This window comes from Anas acuta, chromosome 6, assembly GCF_963932015.1.
Source record: "Anas acuta chromosome 6, bAnaAcu1.1, whole genome shotgun sequence".
Classification (NCBI taxonomy): Eukaryota; Metazoa; Chordata; class Aves; order Anseriformes; family Anatidae; genus Anas; species Anas acuta.
The window spans coordinates 7,590,896-7,612,365 of NC_088984.1; the positions used below are offsets into that span (position 1 = coordinate 7,590,896).

Below are 21,470 nucleotides of genomic sequence, written 5' to 3' on the forward strand. Positions count from 1 at the left end.
CCCCAAGGGCACCCTGTGCGTCCCCAGCCCTATAAGCGGGGCGCAGCGCTCGGGGCTGGACGGCGACACATCGTGTGCCCCCGCTGGGACCGTACCACGCTGTTTTTTTTGGCTTTTTAGGGAAAAAAAGTGCCTGGAACCCCTTAACCCCATAACCCCCTAACCCTATAACCACCTCCCCTACAGCAGGGCCCTGCCCTTGCTGCCCCCCTGCGGTCCTCCCGCCGCTAGGGGGCGCTGCAGGGAGGGAGCGGCGCGGGGCATGCTGGGAGTTGTAGTCCTCCCGCCGGGGGGGCCTACGGGCCGCGCGGTCACGTGATGCCGCGGGGTCGCCATGGCAACGGCGGGCGGTTGGGCGGCGGCGCGGGGGTGAGTACCGGGAGGGGGGGGCCGAGACCCCCGGGATGGGGGCGGGAGGGCCCCGCTGCACCCCCCCCCTGCACCAACCGGGCTCCGGGGGCACCGGGAGCGGCCTCAGCGCGGCTTCAAAGCCGGGGCTGGGCCGGGGGGCGCCCGCCGGGCCTCCCCCTGCAGGCCCCGGGCCTGTGGGGCCTGTAGGCCCCGGGGAGGCCTCAGCGGGGGGTGCCCGTCTGTGGGCTGGAGGCGGCGGGTTCCGCTCCCAGGTGTGTTTCTGAGGAAAATGAGACAGAAATGAGGTTGGATAAAGCGCTGGAGGGTTTTCAATGAACCGCACGCGTCTCGTTTGCTTGTTCTGTGTCACTGTTCTGTCCCCGCAGCGTGCCCGCTGAGTTTTCCGCCTCCGGTTTGTTTCTGCGGACGGGGCTGGCTCAAACCACGCTGCTCTGCGCTGCCCGAAATCCCCAGCTCCAGCCGCATAACTCCCCAAACGCCCGGCTGGATGAAGAACGCAGCCCCTGTGCCGCTTTGAAACGCAAAGCTGTACGACACTCCACTCTTTAACTGCTTATTTTTAACCCAGAGTCATCGCCCTGCTCAGGCTGGTGGCGTGGCATAGCTGAGAGGATGAGAAAGTGTGAGTGAGGGCAGCCAGCCCGAGGCAGGCTCCGGGTCGGGCCAGCCCTTGATTTCGGCCGTCCCCCCATGACGCAGCCACAGCTTTTCTGCCTCATCACGCCGGAGTCCCTGAGCTCAGCTGGCACCGGGCGCTGACGTCCTGAGGGCAGCGAGAAACACAGAGGTGGCCCTGGATGCAGGGGAATTTGCCAGCGTGCTCTCGTGGTCGTAGCTTCTCACTGGTCTTTTTTTTTTGACCTAAGTTGGCCAAACACAAACTTGGCACGTTACAGTCTGCACAGAGCAGGGCAGAGGCTGCTTGTCATCGTCCCCTGCCTCTGGGTTTGCCCCCAGAATGAATTTCTTTGGGACAGCCCCCATCCCGCAGGCGTCCCCGTGGTGACAGAGCTGTCGCTGTGCCGCCTTGTCCTCGCCGCCTGGTTTTTGTGGGGCCTCGTGCTGCTTTGGCTCGAGTGCCTCTGTGTGACCCACGTGGGGCCGAGGCTGCCCGTTTGCTGGAGCCGAGGGTGGGTTCCCTGCTGCTGGAGTTTGCGTCTCGTTACCAGGCGTGCGAGCAGCTTGGGCACGCTCCGTACATTGCTCTTGGATTCATGGGTTTGGCTTTGTTGAAAGCTTTCTCATTTTTTGAAGGGGAATAAGCCCTGATTTGGAAACTGTTGGTTTTAAAACCTGGTTGTGTTGCATTGACGTTAACTCTCCTGTTCAAGCATTAATCAAAGCCTGGAGTTCCAAGCGAGGGATGTGGCGTGAGCTCAGATCTCCTTTAGAAACGAGCCTTACCTTTTCTCATCGCAAAGAGCAGGCTGCAGCCCTGCCCTGCAGTGGCGTAGAAAATAACAGCAGATCACACTCGCCTGACTTCTTTTCTTTTTTTTTTCTTACCCCTCTTGTGACTCGTGGATGCGTGAGGCTGACGGCGCGTTATCAGGTCAGCGTGCAGCTCATCCACTTGCAAGCTCTCGTTATTTTAAGCGTGTCACCGCGGCCGGGCTTAAAATAACCTCCCCGCTTCCACTCACGTGACGGGGGCTGGGGTTGTGCGCCCGTAATTTGGGGTGGAGAAGCTCCCTCCTGCCCCCAAGGCTCGGTGGAGCGCCCTGGGGTCGGGGCAAGGTGACATTCGTCAGGGCTGTGGCCATAAAAAAAGGTGTGAACCCAAGAGTTGTGAGCAGGTGCAGCCTGGCACCCGCTAGCAGCGACAACCTTGGCCTCGATATTTATTGTGCGGCAGTAAGGCCAAGCCAAAATGCATTAATTACGGGTAACGATGTTTGGGTTTGACTCCCAGCCCTGCCAATTCGCCCTGGGAGCGGAGCTGGGCTTTTCCCAGCTCCTGTTTCTACAAAAAAAACTGCCGAGCATCCTTTTAGAGCTGGTGCCCGAGGGTTGGCTTGGCAGAAGCAGTGACAGAGCCGTCACCTTCCTCCCGGATGGAGGCACGGGTGAGCCAAACACGAGGAGAACCCCCCTGAGCTGCATCCCATGGGGGTGTACCAGGCACGTGAGGGTGCCTGCGTCTCCGCTGCTTCTCCTGGCTGCTTCAAGGCGTCCTTTCTGCTGTGGGGCCGGGGACTGGAGGCAGGGCCGGGCTGTGTTCAAGTGCACTCGTGCTCTGGGCACAACGCGGCGGCTTGGTGTGGACGCCGAGCTCTTGTTGACCCGGGGAAACTCGAGCCGGGCAGCTCGCGGCATCCGAGCCGCTTTGTGCTAATCGCTGCGAATGTCACAGCACGGCTGGGTTCATCTGGTCAGGGCAGGGGGGTTGCTGGCGCCGTGGGAGCTTGTGCTGGAGCTCAGGGGCCCGATTCGGAGCTCAGGGAGGTGTGTGAGGGGTGCAGCTCGCTCGGAGCGAGCCCCGCAGTGCTCCACGGTGCTTCCCTGGTGCCCCCGAGCAAGGCTGGGGTCTGGCAGCAACACTTCAGCTGGCGCAGCCCACGCTTGGTTTGCAGGTGACAAAGGAGGTGTGCGTATCACAAGGAGATTCAGGGGGGTGGTTAATGCTCTGCTTACCCTTCTTTTTATCCTTTTTTTTTGCTTTAAACCTGCAGGTTTGTGCGAGCTGAGAGGCTGCCTGCAGAGGAAGGCAGCAGCTCAGCCTGCTCAGGATACAATTTCTTATCTCTGCGTGCCCTCCAGGCACGTGCTAAAGCAGGCCGCATACCTGGCGCACAGCCCTTCTCTTCCCCTTCTCCTCAGGCACAAAGGGATCGTGCAGGTGTGGTGGAACACTTTCGGCAGGATTTAGGACATCTGTGCGGGTCTGTGGGCTGCCAGCTGCCGCTCGGAGAGACTTCTGCAGGGCTGAGATTAAGAGGGATGCACGCGTGCGGTGCCACCGCAGGGCTGATGGTAGAGCAGCCCCGTGCTTTTTTTTGGTGTGTGTAACCTGGGGAGCTGAAGCTTTAAGGGAATGAGAAGAGAAAGAAAAAAAAAAAAAGAAAGAAAGAAATAAGCATTTGGGGGCTTTCTGTGCAGGCCAGAGAGGTGGCACAGTGGGATTTGGAGGCGCAGGGCCACGAGGATGTGCCCTGGCTGTGGTGCCAGCCCTGAGGCAGGCAGGGAGCTGTCTCGCCTTGAGGCCAGGCTTGCTGTGGCAGCCAGGGAAGCCTTTGTGTTTGCAAAGTCAAAGCTTTTGTGTGCACAGGACTTTTTTCCCAGGGCCTTTTGCAAGTCGTTCTTTGTCCTTTGGTTTCGCCTGAGCTGCCAGCTGCCCCTGCTCCTCCTGGCGCCGGCTGCTGGGCTCACCGTGCCCCTTGTGCTCTCTTCTCTTCTCAGGCCAGCGAAAATGCCGCTGTAGATGACCGTAGATGACCGCCTGGCTCTCGCCCCACGTGCTATGGCTGTCCATGGCCTCTGCAGGCCCGCAACCCTCTAACCTGGGCCCCAAACAGAAGAGCTTCGGCCCCGCAGCAGAGCACACGCAGCCCCAGCAGGCCTGGCGCAGCGCTCCTCAGCAGGCGAAACCCATCTGGGCTCTGGAGGGGCAGCACGGGAGCGTTTGCCAGGAGCGCAGCCCCCCGCCCTCGGGGGTCCCTTTGCAGCAGTCCAGCTCCCTGTACCCGCCCTCGCCATGCCCCACGCACCCCGCTGAACGCTCGCAGCCCTGCCCGGAGCTGTGTGGCAGCGCGCTGCTCCACCGCCGCTCCTGCCTGAGAGCCAAGCCGGGCTTGGAAAGCTCCAGGTTTCCTTTCCAAAGCCCCCGGGACAGCGGCTCTGCCACGGCAAGGGCGATGTCTTCCGTGCTGATGGAGCCCTGCCTGCTGCCTGCGCTGCCCGAGGAGCACAAGGGCTCTGGGGTCAAGGGCTCTGCCCTCAGCTCGGCTCGGCAGGCGGCCGGCTCCTACCGCCCAGTGCTCAACAACAACTCCTTCCTGCGGCCAGTCAGCACCCAAGTGCCTTCGCTGCAGCCAGCGGAGATCAAGAAGCTGAAGAACACCCCCAATTTCCCTGCTGTCTCGTGGCCCTGCTCCAGGGACGATGGGGCTTGCTCCCCCAGCACCCCCGTGGCGCAAAGCAGCGAGCAGGAGCAAAGCTGCGTCCCCTCCCTGAGCGTGACCCTGAGGAGGGAGCGCTGCTCCTGGCCGCTGGGGGACACCGAGAGGAGAGCGCGCGGCTTCGGCGAGAAGGAGCCAGAGCTCAGCCCGAGGAGGGCTGCACAGCGGCTGGCAGGACAGACAGCCACCTCCTGCAGCTTTGGGAGGGATGTGAGAAGCCCCAGCAGGACGATGGCAGGCGGGGTGTCCCTCGGGAGCAGGTGGGGGCATCACATGGCAGCGCAGCTCACCCCCAAGGAAAGCATCGCCCCCCTCAACTTGGAGCCGGGCAGCAGCCGCCGCCTCGCCGGTTCTTTGAGCCTCACGGGCAGCGAGGGTGCCGCTGTGTGCACCAAGAGGATCGGCCTCCACCTCCTGGCCTCCCGAGCTGCCTCTCCCGAGCGTGGCACCGACTGCCGGCCGCTGGGAGGCAGGGAGCAGGCGGCGGAGCCTCAGCACCCGGCTGCCATCTCCCAGGTGGCGGCTCAGATGTCCGCCCTCACGCTGGGGAAGGAGGAGAAGCGGCCCCAGGCTGTGCTCCCAGGGAAGCCTGAGTGAGTAGAGGAGGGGAGGAAGGCTGTGGTGAGGGGAGCTGGGCTGGCACTGCGTGGTGGGGACGCTGCGGGCACTGCTGGGGTGGCTGCAGGGGCACCCCTGGGCTGCATCCGTGCACAAAACCCGGTTTGGGGAGCCTTCCTTCCACCCCAGCGTTCACAGGCTCTTGGGGTGGTGTGGAGCAGCAGGCTTGGGTGACAGAGGGACGCAGAGCCCTGCCTGATCCTTTGAAGGGATGCCGAGGCCTCCAGCTACCAGCAGAGCTGCCAGGGGAGGTGTGTGGTGCCGCAGAGGCCCCAAAACCTTCCTTTTTTGGCCACGTGAGCTCTAGGGGAGGCACGACCCCAGCTGCTGTGGTGCTGCCAGCGTTCACCCCGCTGGGAGAGGGGGTCCTTGTGCCTCTGTCTTGGTGTTCCCTGGTGTTCCTGTCCATCTTACTAGCTTGGGATCGTGTGAGCACTGGGGAGAGGAGAGCTGTCACTCCTCTGGCCAAATATTTCTTGCTGCGTTGTGGGTGCTGGGCTTTTTGGAGCCAGAAAGCACGTGCTGCTCCCTCTAACCTGATGTCCTCTGTCCCAGTGTCGCTGCTGGGGAGGCGCTGCTGGAGCCAAGCCACCCCCAGGACGATGTGGAGGAAGAGCTTCCCGATGGGCTGGATGAGAGCTGTGGCACAGATGAGGAAGAGGACAGTGAGTGCCCGTTCCCAAGGGAGCTGTGCCCCGTGCCTCAGCAGGGTGGGGAGTGCAGGGGGGCTGCCTGGGACCCCAGAGATAGTGCTGAACCCAAATGTGACTTAGTGGCAAGGAGGAGCTCTGTGGGTTCCTCTAGGAAATGGGCTAGGGTTCAGCACTGTCCTGCTGCAACACTTGCCCAGCTCTTCTCTGTGTGCAGGGCAGTCGGTTCCACCCCCTGCCCTGTGCTTTGTGCCACCAGTTAAGTTAGCAGATAAAACTTGGGACCCCAGGATTCGGGGCAGCAGAGAAGGGTCTGTCCCCAGGCCCGTTTGTTTTCTCTCCTCCCTCCCTGTGTGTGCACTCACTCCCCACGGAGGCAAAACCCGGCTCTCTTTCCTCCTGCAGGTGACTCGGATGCTTCCTCTGTCGCTGGCATGCCATCTCGTGGCTCTGGGGCTCTCCCATCCAGGTTAGTAGCTGTAAATAGTGCCCTGCAACTTGGCATCTTTGTCCAGACTGGGCCATCTTTGTCCTCTCCGGTGACAGAGGGGAGCTGTAATGTGTGAGGGAATGGAGTGAAGATAGCAACAGACTACAAAGGTCAAGCCAGGTGAACTCTGAGCTCTCTATTACCCAGCTGACAGCAAAACATCCTGGGGAGGCAACACGAGGAGCAGCTGGCCCCCGGGAAGGAGCCTGCAGCACTCAGGCAGATGCCTTCAGCGCTGGGCAGTCCCTCGCCTCCTTCCCGAGGCCACCTGCTACCAAAGCCCTGCCAATTATGCTCCGTCCATCCCAGGCCTCGCCTCTGCAAAACACTTCAGAACTTCTGTGGGAATGTTGTTCGTTATAAACTCCACTGATAGCATCGTCGTGTGTGGAGCAAGAGGTGTGTTATCAGTGCTCCCTTTCCTCCCAGCTATTAGGGATTGACATCAAGTCATAGAAAGGTTTGGGTCGGAAGGGGACCTTAAAGCCCACCTAATTCCACCCCCCTGCCATGGGCAGGGACACCTCCCACCAACCCAGGCTGCCCAAAGCCCCATCCAGCCTGGCCTTGGACACCCCCAGGGCTGGGACATCCACATCTTCTCTGGGCAGCCTGTTCAGTGCCTCAGCACCCTCAGAGTAAAGATTTTCTTCCTGGTGTCTAATCTAAACACACCAAAACCACGAGGGTTACAACATCTTAACCACGTGTTCATTACAGTCTCTACCCCACGTTCCTGTCGACCTGGTTATAGGTTTTATTGTGTAACAAACCCCACCCCGTGCCCCTGCAAAACCCAGAAGGAGATAACAACAGTTGGCACACGCATTTGGTGCAAACTCCACCCCTTGTCCCTGCAGATTGGTTGCTGGCCTTTACGCCCACTGCTTGCACCGCGCTGCAATGATGCAAATTCCTGATTGCTGCAGTCTTGGGCCACAGCAGAACAGTTTCTTGTCGAGGAATTGCAGTCAATTTGCTTTATTGCTGGTGAATAAACTTGTACTGGTTCTGGCAGTGAAAATAATGGATGGATAGAAATAGCCACTTAGGAGGAACAGCCCAGCTCCCTCCTTTTTCTGATCTCCAGACCTGTTGTTGCATGTTTCTCTTGTGGAGGAGGGCAGCACAGGAGGCTGCTCGGTGTGATGTGCCTCCATTTCTTCTGCTGTTCCTAGCTCCTCACTTGACTGTTGTGGTGTAGGTTCCTCCCCAGGCCACGGTCCCTTTAGGGTCATAACCTCCTCCTGAGTTTCCTCTTGGTTCCTGCCTGGGTGTCTGGTTTTGCTCTAGTGTTTTTCCTGTCTCTGATGTTGTTCTTGTATTTACTGCCCTCTTTGGAATATATTTTTGCAAAGGTACCAGAAACTCCTTGGTTCATGGCAACTGTGGCCAATAGTTTATGGGTGTTGAGATGTAAACTGGCCTCTGTGGAGCTGCCCGTGTAGATGCTCCCGGTGCTGTTTCTCACCTGTAGCCATCTGCCTGCTGCTTCATCTCTCCTAGGAAATGCATCGAGTGCCTGGCCCAGCCCACAGAGGATCAGGAGAAGGTGCTCAAGCCAGCTCTTGTCTGCAGTTTGTTCCCTAATGTGCCTCCAACCATCTACTTCAGTACGTGGGATGAGAGAGGTGAGCTGGGGTGTGTTGCCAGGCCGTTTTCCAGCATCCTGGACCTCCCCTAGCCATCGGGTCTTCTGTTCCATGCTAGTTCTGGAAGCAGATTACACCCCCTCCCTGCAGACCTGCAACCAAACATAAGAATTGCCCTGGATACAGCTGCAGAAAATCGAGGTATCGTGTTTGGTTTCCTCCTGTCCTCAACTTTTTGCCTCCCTAGTGGAAAAGCTGCCTTGGGAGCAGAGGAAGCTGCTGCGGTGGAAAATGTGCACGGTCACGCCGAACATCGTGAAGCAAACCATCAGCAGGTCTCACTTCAGAGTCAGCAAAAGTAAGTTGTGGGAGGCTGGCAGCAGCTGATGCGGCGTGGCCTCTCTCGCCTCCAGCCCGTGGGTGTGAGGAGGCAGCCTGCAGAGCAGGATACAGGCTGGGTGCTGTAGGGTGCTGGATTCCTGCTTCTGCCTGCGTGACCCGCTATATCTGAGCTCTGTGGGTCCCGGCAGAACCCAGGCTCCGTTTTGGCTTGTCCCTGGCGTGGAGCACAGGGACGTACTCCTATGTTGGGAGGAGCTGGGGCAGCATGTGGGGCAGCAGAGCTGGGATCTGGCTTGTTTGAGCTGCGCCTCTAGATGGTGCTGCCACGCTAAGGAGGCTGGTGCCAAGCCCAGCACCGCTGCCCCTCGTCCCCATGTGCTGAGGAAGATGATGGCCTTCTCCCTGACCTCAACTGGCGAGCTCTCTGGGGTGGGATCTTGGCACCGAAGAGATGTGTAGGAAGGGGCTGAGGAAGCACTGAGCATTCCCAGCTTTTATCCCTCCCCTGTAGGGCGAGCTCCCAAAAGTATTTACAGGACTCCTGTGTGTATCGGGAGACCTCTGCTCGGTTAATTTTAGGGATAGAATGAGACATGCTGGGCAGACCAAGGCCTAACAGGTCATGCAATCCTACGCATCCCCACACAGAGCAGATCTGATTAGTTAATTGCTTTACTTGCCTGCTGGAAAAAAAAAATAATAAAAGGAAGGTAAGGATAGGATATTGAGGGTTCAAAGCTATTTCTTTGACCCCGTGTCTGCACAGACCCTTACAGCAGTCCTGTTTGTGGGGGTATGACCCTCCTGGCTGGCTGGATCCCACTCACAGCCTTTGGTTGGGCAGTTTTGCCATAACCACTGTGCTTGCTTTGAGCTATTGCTGTGCACTATCCCCGGCACACTTCTAGCAGCCCAAGGAAATGGGGTGCTGTTGGGTTGAGAGGGTGTTGTGGGCGGCGGGGTGCTTGGTCACGGACTTTTCTGGTTTTCCTGCAGAGAGCAATGACTGGCTGGGCTGCTGGGGCCACCACATGAAATCCCCCGGCTTCAGAGCCATCCGGGAGCACCAGAAGGTAGGGGATGTTGTGGGCTGACCCCGTCCACGTAGGTGGAAAGTGTGCTGGGAGCAGTTTGGGAGTCCTCCCTTCGGGGCCAGGTGTTTGCTGTGCAAACTGTCCTTGCCCTGTCCCTTTCCCCGTGTGGCGGCTGGTATTTTTGTGCTGGGAGATGAGCCCAGGAGACAGGCACAAATGGGAGCTGAGTGAACAACTCTGCTGGCCAGCTACAGACCAAGGCTGTAGCTAAGCTCTGTTTGCTTGTGGTTTTGCCTAATAAAACCCAGTTATTGCTGTTTAAAGTAATCTTCCCACTGGCAGGATGGAGCCAGAACTTTTTGTCACTGTGAAGCTTCAAGAGCAGGCGGGTCCTGCCTTGGTGCAGGCCTGCTGGGGGAGCAAGGCAGATGTGTCCTTGCACTGGGTTCAGGGAGAATGTATCCCCTGGCTAGGGAGCAGCATGGGGTGTCGGGGAGATCTCACGGGATCTGGGTTCCTTTCCAGCTAAACCACTTCCCTGGTTCATTTCAAATTGGGAGAAAAGACCGGCTGTGGCGCAACCTGTTGAAGATGCAGACTCGCTGTGGAAAGAAGGAGTTTAATTTCTTCCCCCAGTCCTTCATCCTGCCCCAGGACATCAAATTACTCAGGAAAGCATGGGAGGAAGGAGCTAGCCAGCAGAAATGGATTGTGAAACCAGTAAGGGCAAAGCTGCACGCGATTCCCTGTCCCTGTGTAGCTGCAGGGAGAACATCTCATCTCTTCTCGTTAATGTTTTGCAGCCAGCATCAGCAAGAGGCATTGGCATTCAGGTTATCCACAAATGGAGCCAGCTCCCCAAAAAGAGACCGCTGCTGGTGCAGAGGTGAGGGAAGAAAAACAAGGTTGACAGGTCGATTTCCTAGTGCCTCACCCCTCAGGCCAGATCTGGGCAGATCTGGCCGCTACCCAGCAGAGCAGAAGCATCTGATTTGCGTCTGGAAACTTCTCTGCTGCCTGGGCGTAATGCTGCTGCTGGAAGCCTGGCTCTGTCAGCTGCAGCTGGGCTTACAGGAGTGCTGCTATCCCTGCAGGAAGTTTTGTGGTCTTGGGTACAATCTAGATCTTAGTTTGGCTCCACAGGCGTTCTGGAGCTTCTGTCTGGCAGGTGAGCCAGCTTCAGCTCTGCTGGGATCTCACTCCCACTGCTTTGAACTTTGGGGTTTGGTGTCTTTAGAGGCACACGAACCTTACCCAGTGCTCATAAGCCCACTGGGAGGAGTTGGGAATTGGCCAAAGGGTTGTCTTGAAATGAGAGGATTCTCAAAATCTCTCCTTGTGCAGAAAAATGGAGTAGCTCATCTTGGTTTGTGCCTGCTTTCTGGGAAGGTTCTCCTGAGGGCAGGAGCACTGTGCTGTTTGGCAGGCAGGGAGCTGCTGTGTTAGCTTGTCTGCCTCCCATATGAAGCAATAAGCTCTTTTTATGGAAAATCATGAACTTTTGAGGTGGGGTGAATAATGAAATGGTTCGGGTGAAAACTTCCAGCTGTTTCTGCTCACTGAACCAAACCATCTGTGGCCCACTGTACCTCTTAAATGTTCCCAGAACATTCGCAGAAGCTGTGACCCTCTCCTGGTGCTTGCTTCCCCTTGCAGGTACCTGCACAAACCCTACCTCATTGGCGGGAGGAAATTTGACCTGAGGATCTACGTGTATGTCACTTGCTACGATCCCCTCAGGGTTTACCTGTTTAAGGACGGATTGGTTCGCTTCGCTAGCTGCAAGTAGGTTGCGTGGCAGAGAGGTGAGAGGGGTCTTCCTCAGCGCTGAGCCCACGTGTGGCTGTGGCACCCCCGTTAGCTTGGGCAGGAGGCGGTTGTTGCACGTGCAATGGGTGCTCAAAGCTGTAGCTTGCTGGTTTGAGAGTCTGGAAACACACAGGGTCATTGCAGGGGGTAGTACTGAAAGAAAATCTGAGAGGATGCTTCATTCATCCACCTTTCCCAAAGCAAGCTCAGCTCAAGATAAAGTGCTGCCTGTGCTGGGAGTTGACATACCATAAATTAAGACGTCCCATCCAGTTTTGGCTATATCGCACTGGGCTGCTGCAGTTCCTTCACTGCTTTTGCTCAGCAGTGCTCTGATCTTTTGCATCCCTCGGCCCCAAGGCAGCCTGCTCTGTGCCTCGTCCTTAGTCCAGTCAGCTCTGGGTCTGTGGGGATAGAGGTTGTGGATAGAGGAGGCCTTGCTCCAGGCACCCTGGGAAAGGGCAGCAGCAGAGCTAGCGGGTGGCCGAGAGGAAAGGTAGCAGAGCTGCTGCAGACTGCTTGTCCTGCTCTCATCTCCTCCAGGTACTCCTCCTCGATGAAGAGCCTCAGCAACAAATTCGTGCACTTGACCAATTACAGCGTGAACAAGAAGAACACGGAGTATAAGTCCAATTCGGATGAGACTGCTTGTCAGGGGCACAAATGGTAGGTGCCTGGGGGGGGAGCTTTCAGGGCACAGGGGCAGCTCTTTCTTTTTCCTGTTAAGTCAGCCTTATTTTTGGTATTTGTACTCAAAACTCAAAGGTGCTTCCTGTATTTTCTCCTCCTGTTCGGAGGAATGAGTTTGTCCTGGCCTGTGATTTATCCTGTCCACTGCTGCTTCAGCTGTGGTTGTTGCCTGTACTGATCCCTGCTTCAAGCTCTGCTCTCATCTGTGCTCATTCATCGTCTTGCCCTGGTGTGGGGTTGATGGGATGTGGTTAAGGCTGAGTCTGATATATTATTTTTTCCTGTTAGAAACTTGATAGGCAGTTCTGACGCTTAAATTAGCTAGGTGGGCTGGGTGGGAGCTTCTGCCCATCGCACGCTTCTCTGCGGAGCCAGGGAATGGAGCAGGTTTTGTACAAAATGGGTAATGTGTGTGCTAATCGGTGTGAAGGGGACGTGCTGCTAAGGAGCAGCAGTGCATTTCTGCACTTCAGAGCAGGGCTGCAGTCTTGCAGGAGTTTCTGTTCCCTGCTGTCCCACGGGCGGACTGATCCAAGTGCTCAGGCACTTGTCTCTGATTCCACAGTGGTGTTTAAACTCTTTTAAAAATAGTGCAGGTTAGAGTTCTCGATTTGTGGGCCTGGGCTGGGCTGCTTAGTTCACTTCAAAGGGAAGCTGCGAGAGGTGCTTTGCTGCGAGAGGATTGCTTTCTTGGACCTGGACCCGGTGGTCTGTCCCTCCACAGGTGCACTGAGAAGGGGCTGCTGTCCCCCAGCAGCTGGCATCCCCTGGGGGTGGGATCGTGTGGTTTTTTGGTCCCGCCACGCAAATCAAAGCTGGCTGCTCCCACGCTGAAGATGAGAGTGGCTGTAATCAACTCCATCTTGTATGCAGGAAGCGTGACCTTTGGATTCCTGGCCATTGGCCACACGGTCTCATTTAAGCAACATCTGAGCATCCTTGGCTTAATGTCAGGGCAACTCGCAGCGCTTGGTGTGGTGTGGGAAACTCATAAAAAGCAGAGAGCCTCTCCCCCACCATCCTTTTCTCCACAATATAAAAATAAAAATAAATGAAATCTCTCCACCCCCAGAGCCTCAGCGAAATGACTCGAGCTAAAAGATTTACGGGGGTCTTGCTGGATTCCTGCTGAGCTGCTTTGCAGTGCTCCTGGAGAAGGCCTGCAGGAAGGGGAGGTTTGCTAAGGACACGGAGGGGGAGGGAAAAGAAGATCTGGGGCTGACGTACCTCGCTCATGTGCTAATTTGGGACTTATTACTCCAATGCTGGGACAAGTCTATGACAGATTTATGGTTCTGGTAGCTTGGCCCTGCAAGATGAGGTGCCAGGCTGGGGAGGGCTGCAACCAGGAGTTGACTGGTTTGAGGATGGCAGAAGGATGGCTGCGCTCAGGGAAAGTGGAGATTTGCCCCTGGCTTGCTGCTGAGGAAGAGCTTTGTCAACGCTCCCCGTGTCTGTTATCACTTCCCTAGCAGGTTTAGGCAGCAAAGGGCTACAAAGCCATCTCCTTTGCTTTCTGTCTCCCAGGGCACTCAAAGCTCTCTGGAGTTACCTGACCCAGAAAGGAGTTAACAGCGAGGCCATCTGGGAGAAGATCAAGGACATCGTTATCAAAACCATCATTGCGTGAGTCCTGCCACCCCTTGCTCCGTTCCTCTCAGCTCCCTCTCAACCTGGTCCTTTTCCTCTTAATCTAAATGCTGCCACCGCCGTTGGCTTCAGTATTTCTCTCCAGATCCTTCCTTTTATCGTGTTACCCACGTTCTTTCTGCAGTAGCTGCAGGGGTGCATAGCTCCTGGCTCTGCCTGCGGCGCAGGGGTGGTGCCCAGGAGGGCACAGCGTACCTGGCACTCTGCCCCATGCTTGCCACCCGCTGCACCACTTGCGCAGGATGCCTGAGAATAAAAGTCCCTCGGGGCTGGGGGAATCCTTGCCTTCAGAAGCAGGCCCTGTCTGACAAAGGCTGGGGTGGGGGCAGCTCTGGGGGGCGGGGAGGTGGCTCAGGATCTGATGGCAGCTCCATACGCAGTGCAGCAGCAGCTTGCAGACCTGCCTCAGTCATTCAGCCCACCCGTTCCCGCAGCGTGTGGCTGCGTGCGCTCTCAGAAGCGGCAGTGTGCTGTGAACAGGCAGATCTCTGCTGCCTGCCTGGTGGAAACGAGCGTTTTCACTTGGCTTGCAGATCTGAGCCTTACGTGAACAGCCTGGTGAAGATGTACGTGCGGCGGCCCTACTGTTGCCATGAGCTCTTTGGGTTTGATATCATGCTGGATGAAAACCTCAAGCCCTGGATCTTAGAGGTCAACATTTCCCCGAGGTAAAGCAGTTTCTCCTCCAAAGTCTGTCTCAGAGCCAGTGCAGGGTGAACGATTTTTTTTATCACCAAGGGAATTCGGCCTGTGATGCCCCCTGCACCCTGTGCTGAATGGTGGTGGGCTTTGAAGCCTCCCTCTCCCGATCGCAGCAATCCTTGCCATCCTGCTGCAAAGTCCTCCCTTCCGTCAGCCCGCTGGGCAGAGGGAGTGAAGCGAGCCATTTCTGGTGGGGAGCCCCCGTGAAGGAGGGCGTGATGTTGGGGGACACAGGGCTCAGCACCTCTTGTTTTAGCTCTGACTGCTGTGATGCTTCCTTCCCGCAGCCTCCACTCCAACTCCCCTCTGGATGTGAGCATCAAGGGCCAGATGATCCGGGACCTGCTCAACCTCGCTGGCTTCGTTCTGCCCAGCACGGACAGCGTAGCCTCGAGGCCGCAGACCAGGAGTGACTCCACCTGCAGGTCAGCCCCCTTCTCTGTCAGGGCAGAAGGACAAAGCAGGCTTTTCTCCCGGGGCAGTTCATCTGGGGGCTGTTTTCAGCCCAGGAGATGCTGGTTTCTGTGCTGTTAAGAGCCTGTGCTTGCTGGTCCTTCAGCTGTGGGTCTGAGGGACTTGCATCATCCCCTGGGTATCTGGTTCCTGCGGTCCCTTCGAGGCAGAAGAATTTATGCCCCATCTGCAAGTCCATAGTTGGAAGTGAGGCCAGGCCAGGGTAATTCGTGCTTGCTCTGCAGTTAGTCGAGTCTTCCTTCCCCCTGCCAGAACTAACGTGATGCTGAGCCACGCTGCCTCTCCATCTGCTTGGAGGGCTGGCTGGCTGTGTTGGGGCTGGATCCGCTTACCCCATCCCCCAGAGCTGACATGCTGCCGCCTTGAGCTGGAGGAGCACCTGTTATTTTGCAAAGGCTGGAGCAATTTGTTCCTTAGGCAGAATTACAGGTGTCAGAGGATGGAGAACATGTTTGTGGGTGTGCAGTTTTGTCTTGCAGTAGAAGTGACTATTATTTTTTTTCTTTTTTTTCTATTTTGTTTTTGCGTTAGGCTCATTCCTGGGCACGTGCCCACCCAAGCCCCTTTTTCTTTTGCATTTTACCACGCTTTGGGGCTTTCACTGGTTCCAGACCTGACAGGGGGTGGGGAGGACCAGTCCTGTTCCCTGCAGTAGCAGGGAGGCTGCTGGCCCTCTGTCACCCAAGGGTCAGCTTGCTGGGGTGATGTGCAGACACGGAGGAAGAGGGACCTCCTGCCTCCTGCCTGCTGTGTGCCCTGAGCGAAGGGAGAAGCTTGGAGCGTGGGCCCATTCCAGCCCAGGGAGCTCTCGCCAGCTCGTGCGCGGTGCTTTGATCACACGCTCATTTGCGGCTTGCAACAGAGGTGCTGAAGGGCAGGTGTCCTTGGAGGGACCTGCAGGGGATTAACCAGATCCTTAACATGGTTCAGATGATGCATTACCAGAGTTCCTGCATCCAGAGTCAGCCTTGTTAAACTGTAGCTCCTGCCCCGGGAAGGATACGAAGGGTTTTTGTTTTTTTTTGCATACGGGCATAATTCCAGTAGATTTGGATGTTCCCAAGAACCATGCAGTGCAGCCTCAGGGCTCTGCTCTTCCTGTTTGGATCTGTGCACTTCTAATTATTTTTGTGGCGGCTGAACAAATTAGCTGCGTTGATATAAGTGTTAAAAGGTGTTGGACAAGTATCTCCCAGGCTCTGGCATCCCCAAATGGTTCATTTGGGTGCTTCGAATAGTTCAGATGGTTGCTGGTCAGATCATACAAAAGGCCAGGATTTCCCATGGCACGTGGAGCTGTGGCTGAAACCAAGGCTTGGGAATTCTCGGGCGTTGCATGAGGAAGTCTTGGAGCCAGCGGTGCTCTCCTGCCTTGTGCAGTCCCAGTGCTGAGTACCAGGACACCCAGGGCTGTCACTGCACTTAGGGAGCTGCATCCCCAGTGGGATGTACATCTGTGATCCCTCCAGGCCGTGTGTGCTCTGAATCAGGTCCTCTTGCATCCCATGTGGGTACGAGGCGGTCATTAATGTTTCAGATGAAGGAATGCTGCAGTGCTTCAGTGAGGAGCTGGCAGGATCTTCCTTGTTGCCTAGCCCACATCCTGCCTGGGTCCTGTGCCGATGCACAAGGCTGCGGATGCATCACTGATGTCAGAACTAGTGAAATCCGTGGAGAAAACATTCTCTCCTCCATAGCACCTTCCCAAGGGTGTCATGATCACACCAAAGTTGCTGGAAGCAGCCCTGCCACAGCAGTACTTGGCTTTGTCTGCTTAAGTGTTCTACCACCTTTTTTTTTTTTTTTTTTTTTTTTGTGTGTGTGTGTGTCCTCAGTCTGGGCAGTGCTTTGAAGGAGAAGCCCAAGCCAGCCTCTGAACATTTCACAGCAGAGAAGATGAAGAAGGCCTATTACTTGACACAGAAGGTACCTGACCAGGTATGACACAACCTCCTCTGCTACTTGCACTGCCAGAGTACTGCCAAGCCACTTTTCCAAACGATCCCACGTGTCTATCCTATGCCCTTTTTCTGATTGCTCCCCTCTGGGCATGATCTCTGCAGGAGAGCTGATCAGAAATAAGCCAGGTTTGCTTAAACTACTGCTGCACAGGCACATATTTACCTCTGCCTGGAAGGGTTTGGGGAGTAGGGAGGTGGGAAAGGGGACTGGCAAAACGTAGTTCACTTCCCCCTGACCCCGGGCTGCTCTTGTCTGCAGGATTTTTATTCTTCTGTCTTGGACATCTTGACCCCAGATGACGTCCGCGTTCTCGTGGAAACAGAGGACGAGTATTCACGGCGCGGGCAGTTTGAGCGGGTGTTCCCCACCCACATCTCCATGCGGTATCTGCGCTTCTTTGAGCAGCCTCGCTACTTCAACATCCTGGTGAGCCAGTGGGAGCTCAAGTACTACTCGAACAAACACAAAGGTAAGTGCCACCCGAGGGCCTGGCGTGGTTACCTGAGTCAGGCAGGCTCCAGCCTGTGGTCGTGGGAGACTTCTGAACGTTTTGAGAGGGAGCTGCCTGCCTCCACACTAACCCAGGAAATATGTTCCCCTCCCAGGCTGCTTCGCATGCCAGGAAAAGCTTATTCCGAGCCGATCACAGATGTTGGTTGTGCTAAACTCAGCACCAGCACTTCTAGGGGCCTCAGGGTTTCCTGGTATCCAACCGAAGCAGGCTGGATTCTGCCTTCAACCTGTAGCTCTGGCCTCTTGGTGCATACCTCCTCCTTATTTTGAGGGAGAAACAGCTGGGGTTGCTGGGGTTTGTCCCTTACAGCTGATCTGTGAAGTGAAGGGAAAATTGGGCCTATTCCCTGGTCTTCTGCTGCTTTTTAGTCAATGAAAAAGTGTCTGCATGCAGGAGAAAGGGGCGTTTTTCCTAAACCCTGGAAATTTAGCTGTCATTTCCATCTTCCCGGGACAGCTCTGTATTTTAACAAAAACTGGCCTTTAGTGAGGCTTGCTGGGCCAGACCGGTTCCTTCTCACCCAGGACAGTGGGAGAGGCTGTTGAGGAGAGAGGACTAGCAGAGTTCCAGTGTGAGGAGTTGGAGAACGCAAAAGGAGTGAGCCTGTGGCTCATCTAGCTCCTGCCTTCGCTGGAGATGTTTCTGTAGGAGTCAGCCTTGCACTGAAACAGCTGTATGTGCACTCCTGGTCTGGCTGTAACGTAGAGGAAAGAAAAAAAGGGGAAAAAAAAAAAAAGCTTTTGTCACTCTTCACTGCTGTTTAAGCAAATATCAAAGGGGTCAGCGACTGTCCTTCACACAGCGATAACAACCTCGCAGCCCTCTCCAGCTGTGCTGTCAGCATGTGTCACTCTTTGCCTTGCTAATGCCTTTTCAGGATGCTCTTCCATCAGCTGGAGGAAAGGTCCTGTCATCATCCGCACTGAAGTGCTGCCCTGCTCGGGCTGGGTCCTGGTTCAGTGCTCCAGCATCCCCTTGGCAGCCCGGCAAGCAGATTTGCTCTGCCCCATTGCCTTCCCCCGAGTAAAACCCAATCTCCCCGTGCCCCCTTCCCAGTGACATACATTCCTCGCTGTCCTCATCTCTCCCTGGCCAGCAAGGTGCAGAGCCCTGCCTGGTGCACAGAGCTGGGGCAGGGCTGTCCAGCTGCCCTCAGCCCCCAACATTTTTTTTTATTTTTTTTTACCCCCTGAGGTCCTGGGGCTCGCTGAAAGGTCAGCGAGGAGCACAGTTTGGGCAGCAAGGATTCCTCCTATAGCCAGGGCTGGTATCGTATAGCAAGCCACAGTAACCCCAGCTGGGGCAGCATCAAGTTCCTGGCCATTGGTCCTCAGGTTCTTAACTCTCACAGCACCTCAGCCCTGGCACCTGCCGGGGATGGAGCCCACGTGGAGCTGAGCCTGGCCGTGGTGTCTCCAGGCAGGTAGGAGGTGATGCACCGAGCTGCTGCGGTCGGTGCTGTGCAAGGAGGAGGCTACCTGAGCTGCTGTCGGCAGGCAGCGGGCTTGGGGGACAGCCAGTCTGGTCCAAATCAGCAAATCCTGCGTTGCCCCAGTTTCCCTGCCTGGCTCAGCCTGCTGCTCGGTGCGTCTGGCTCCCCGGCAGCGAGGCAGGCACTGCGGCAGCCCACGTGCTGGCGCTCAGCGCCGTTTGCTCCTACAAAGGGTGAACGCCCTCGCTTTACCCCGTGTTTGCTGGGGCTGAGGCACGTGTTCAGGCAGTTACTGCGTGCCATTGTACTGCAGTTCATGCTCTGCAGCGTATTTGTGAGCCCCAAGCTGGGGGAGACTTTGCCTGTTTGCTGCTCATTCTTGCTTCTTCTCTGTTCTGTCGCTGCCCAGGTCTGGAGCTGCTGAAGAACTGGTGTGGCAAAGGGTACCACACCGGGGCAGGGACAGATCTGGCCCAGATGGTGAGTATGGCTACGGGTAAGCTAGGGAGAGGTGGTTCTGTGCTCCAAAGCATGTGAAGAGGGGGGCAGAGAGCCCACAAATCTGCAGTTGTCTGCTTCAGAAGCACTTGCCACGCGTTCCGCTCCTGCCCTACCTGTTTGCACTGTTCTTCCCTCACTGCCGAGGCCTCCAGCAGTCTGGAAAAACCCACACTTCTCCATCCCTCGCTAACATAAAGTCCGTGCAGTAAATCAGATCTGCAAGTACTTTGCATCTGAGGCTCCTTGGATGCGTTGGGCACAGCCTTACAAATTTAGCATCCCGCCTGCCCTTTATTCCCCTTGGTGAGGGAACAATCTCCGTCTGTCACTCCTGTGCCTTGGAGCAGGCTGATCTAGCGAAGAAACCCACTCTTCTGACCTCAAGATGCTCTGCTCCCACTTACAGCAGAGGGATTCATTAAGCAGAGAGCAAAGACTGCTCTGTTTGCTATTCTGGGAACAGGCTGGTGGCAGTGACGATGCGCAGCAGTGTGAGGCAGTTGAAGCTGAAGCACGGCAGGGCAGCCTACTGCAGATCCCAGCCTATTCTCTGGGCACAGCGGGCTGAGGGGATTTTGCAAAAGGGCCATTTGCTTGCCTTTCTCTCCTCCTGCAGTGGTCCTTCCCGAAGTCCTTCCTCCTCCAGAAGAGCGGCGTTCAGTCAAATGGCTTCGGCAAACTGGAACTGGGAGGACTGGGGTGAGTTGGCGTTGGCCGTGCTGTTTGCAGTGTGGCTTTGGGGCTGACACCCTGCGGGAGGACTGGCAGCGGGGAGGCCAGCTTTGTCTGAGGGGGAGAGGAAGAAGGCTTACGGGGTCTGACGCCAGCACCTGATTTCTGGAGAGCCAAGGAGGTCGGGTTGGCGTGGTGTTGGCAAGACCAAACTTGTCTCTTTGGCACCGTACGCCCCGTGCGTACTGGGCTGCGTGGTGCTTGGGGAGTGGCTGCCGTGGACATCCCATCTCTGTCTCAAACGGCTTCTCCTTTCTCCTGCAGCAAACTCCTGCCTCCAGCCGACGAGGACCTCAGGAGATGCCTGGAGCCCAGCCCTGCTCCAACTTTACCTCTCTCCAAGCACGCTGCTGGAGCTGATCAGAAGCCTGCCGCCTGCCTCTGACGTTGCCCTGCTGCTGTGACCGGGCAGCTGCCGTCCCTCCCTGGGGACGCCTCAACCTACCTCAAAGGAAGAGCCAGGAGCTGGCTCCGGAGCCCCCTGAGCCGCACGCCTGCCTGCGGGCTGTTTTTAGGGAGGGATGTTTTGCTGGGGAGAGCTGTGTGACTTCCTTTTTTTTAAAACAAAGGGCAGGAGCTGCTGAAGTTGGGTTTGTGGCTGATGTTCGAGCCGGAGGGGGGGGGAGGTTTCTTTGCTGCATGAGAGCTGCGAGTGAGTTTGGAGTCAGCCTGGCCTTCCCTTCCCCAACCTGCATGGGCTGAGCCTGTGCTTGCCTGTGTCACCCCGCACTGACCCCGAGCCCCTGGGACCCCCAGGGAGCTGAGTCTGCTCCCCCCTCACTGCAGGCCAGAGCGGGGAGAACCTGGGCCCCCTGGAGAGAAGTCCTTGGCCCCCACACTGCTCCTCTGGGAGGAGCAGGGCTTGGCCCTCCTAGCCCCATGTGTTTTATCCTCTCTGAATGCCTGTGCCACCCTCCTGCCCCTTGCCAGCCTTGGGTTGTGGGCAGAAGCTGGGCTTTTTGCCCCTTTTTTTTTCCTGCCTGGCTCCTGGCGGTACAAGGGCAGCGGTGGTGCTGGAGGAGGATCCCCTCGGTGCTGTCCCTCCTCTGGGGGCACCTGCAGTGCGTGGGGGCTGCAGGCAGGTGCTGTTCTCCTGGGCTCTGGTCTCTTTTCCCTTCGTTTTTATCAAGGATTTCCATTAAAGTTCAGCACTCGGCTGCTCTCGTGGCCTCTCTCTGTCTCCAGCTGCTGCCTCCCCACCCCTGGCAGCCCCCTCAGCCTGCCCTGGAGCTGCCAGAAACCCCTTCCCTTCCTTCCCCTCTCCCCGCAGCCCCCCGTGCCCGGAGCTGGGCCCTGTTTTCTGGTCTCCTTGGTGACAATCTCATCACTCCTCGGCTTCTCTCCAGCACCTGAAAATAGCCACCGAAAGCGGAGCTGCCTCTTGCCAGCACCGCCGCAGCGCCCAGCCTGGAGCCAGGCTGCCCAGCTGCGTGCCGGGGCCACAGGGGAGCGGGGTGGCTCTGGGGGGGGCCCTTGGGGCACCCCGGCCCTGCTGCCTCGTGCCCAGCACCCAGCCCCCTGCCTCCTCCCTCCTCTTCCTCCCTGTTTTTGGGCCCTGCCTTCGCTGTAGCGCTCCGGGAGCGAGGCCTTTGCTCCTTAACGGGGTGCACGGGGGTGCTCGCAGCTGGCCCCAGCATCCCCGGGTATTTTGGGAAGCTGTCGGCTGTGATTTAAAACCCTCCGCCTGGCCCTGCCTGGCAGCATCTCCTGCACGGGTCCTGACCTGGGGGGGCTCAGGGCCCTGCTCCCCACCCCGGCTGGGCTCCAGCCGTCCCATGGGGGGCACGG

At 57.2% G+C, this 21,470-nt stretch overlaps 1 protein-coding gene across 6 annotated transcripts; it reads left to right on the plus strand.

The window, feature by feature from the left end:
- Positions 1 to 211: 211 nt before the first annotated feature.
- On the plus strand, positions 212 to 20,842 carry TTLL4 (tubulin tyrosine ligase like 4). 6 transcript variants are annotated; one of them, XM_068687209.1, is made up of 19 exons: positions 212 to 369; positions 3,772 to 5,083; positions 5,664 to 5,773; positions 6,164 to 6,227; positions 7,755 to 7,879; positions 8,088 to 8,198; positions 9,179 to 9,255; positions 9,742 to 9,936; positions 10,020 to 10,102; positions 10,873 to 11,001; positions 11,569 to 11,691; positions 13,243 to 13,341; positions 13,899 to 14,033; positions 14,355 to 14,492; positions 16,377 to 16,479; positions 16,762 to 16,972; positions 18,859 to 18,929; positions 19,567 to 19,649; positions 19,947 to 20,842. In XM_068687209.1, the coding sequence occupies exons 2-19, from the start codon at positions 3,804 to 3,806 to the stop codon at positions 20,065 to 20,067; spliced, it is 3,258 nt and encodes a 1,085-aa protein (XP_068543310.1). In that variant the 5' UTR covers positions 212 to 369; positions 3,772 to 3,803; the 3' UTR covers positions 20,068 to 20,842. The 6 variants fall into 6 exon arrangements, 5 of the variants coding, with proteins under 5 accessions (XP_068543310.1, XP_068543309.1, XP_068543311.1 ...); XM_068687208.1 differs by lacking the exon at positions 212 to 369 and adding an exon at positions 376 to 1,924; XM_068687210.1 differs by lacking the exon at positions 212 to 369 and adding an exon at positions 376 to 994.
- Positions 20,843 to 21,470: the final 628 nt, after the last annotated feature.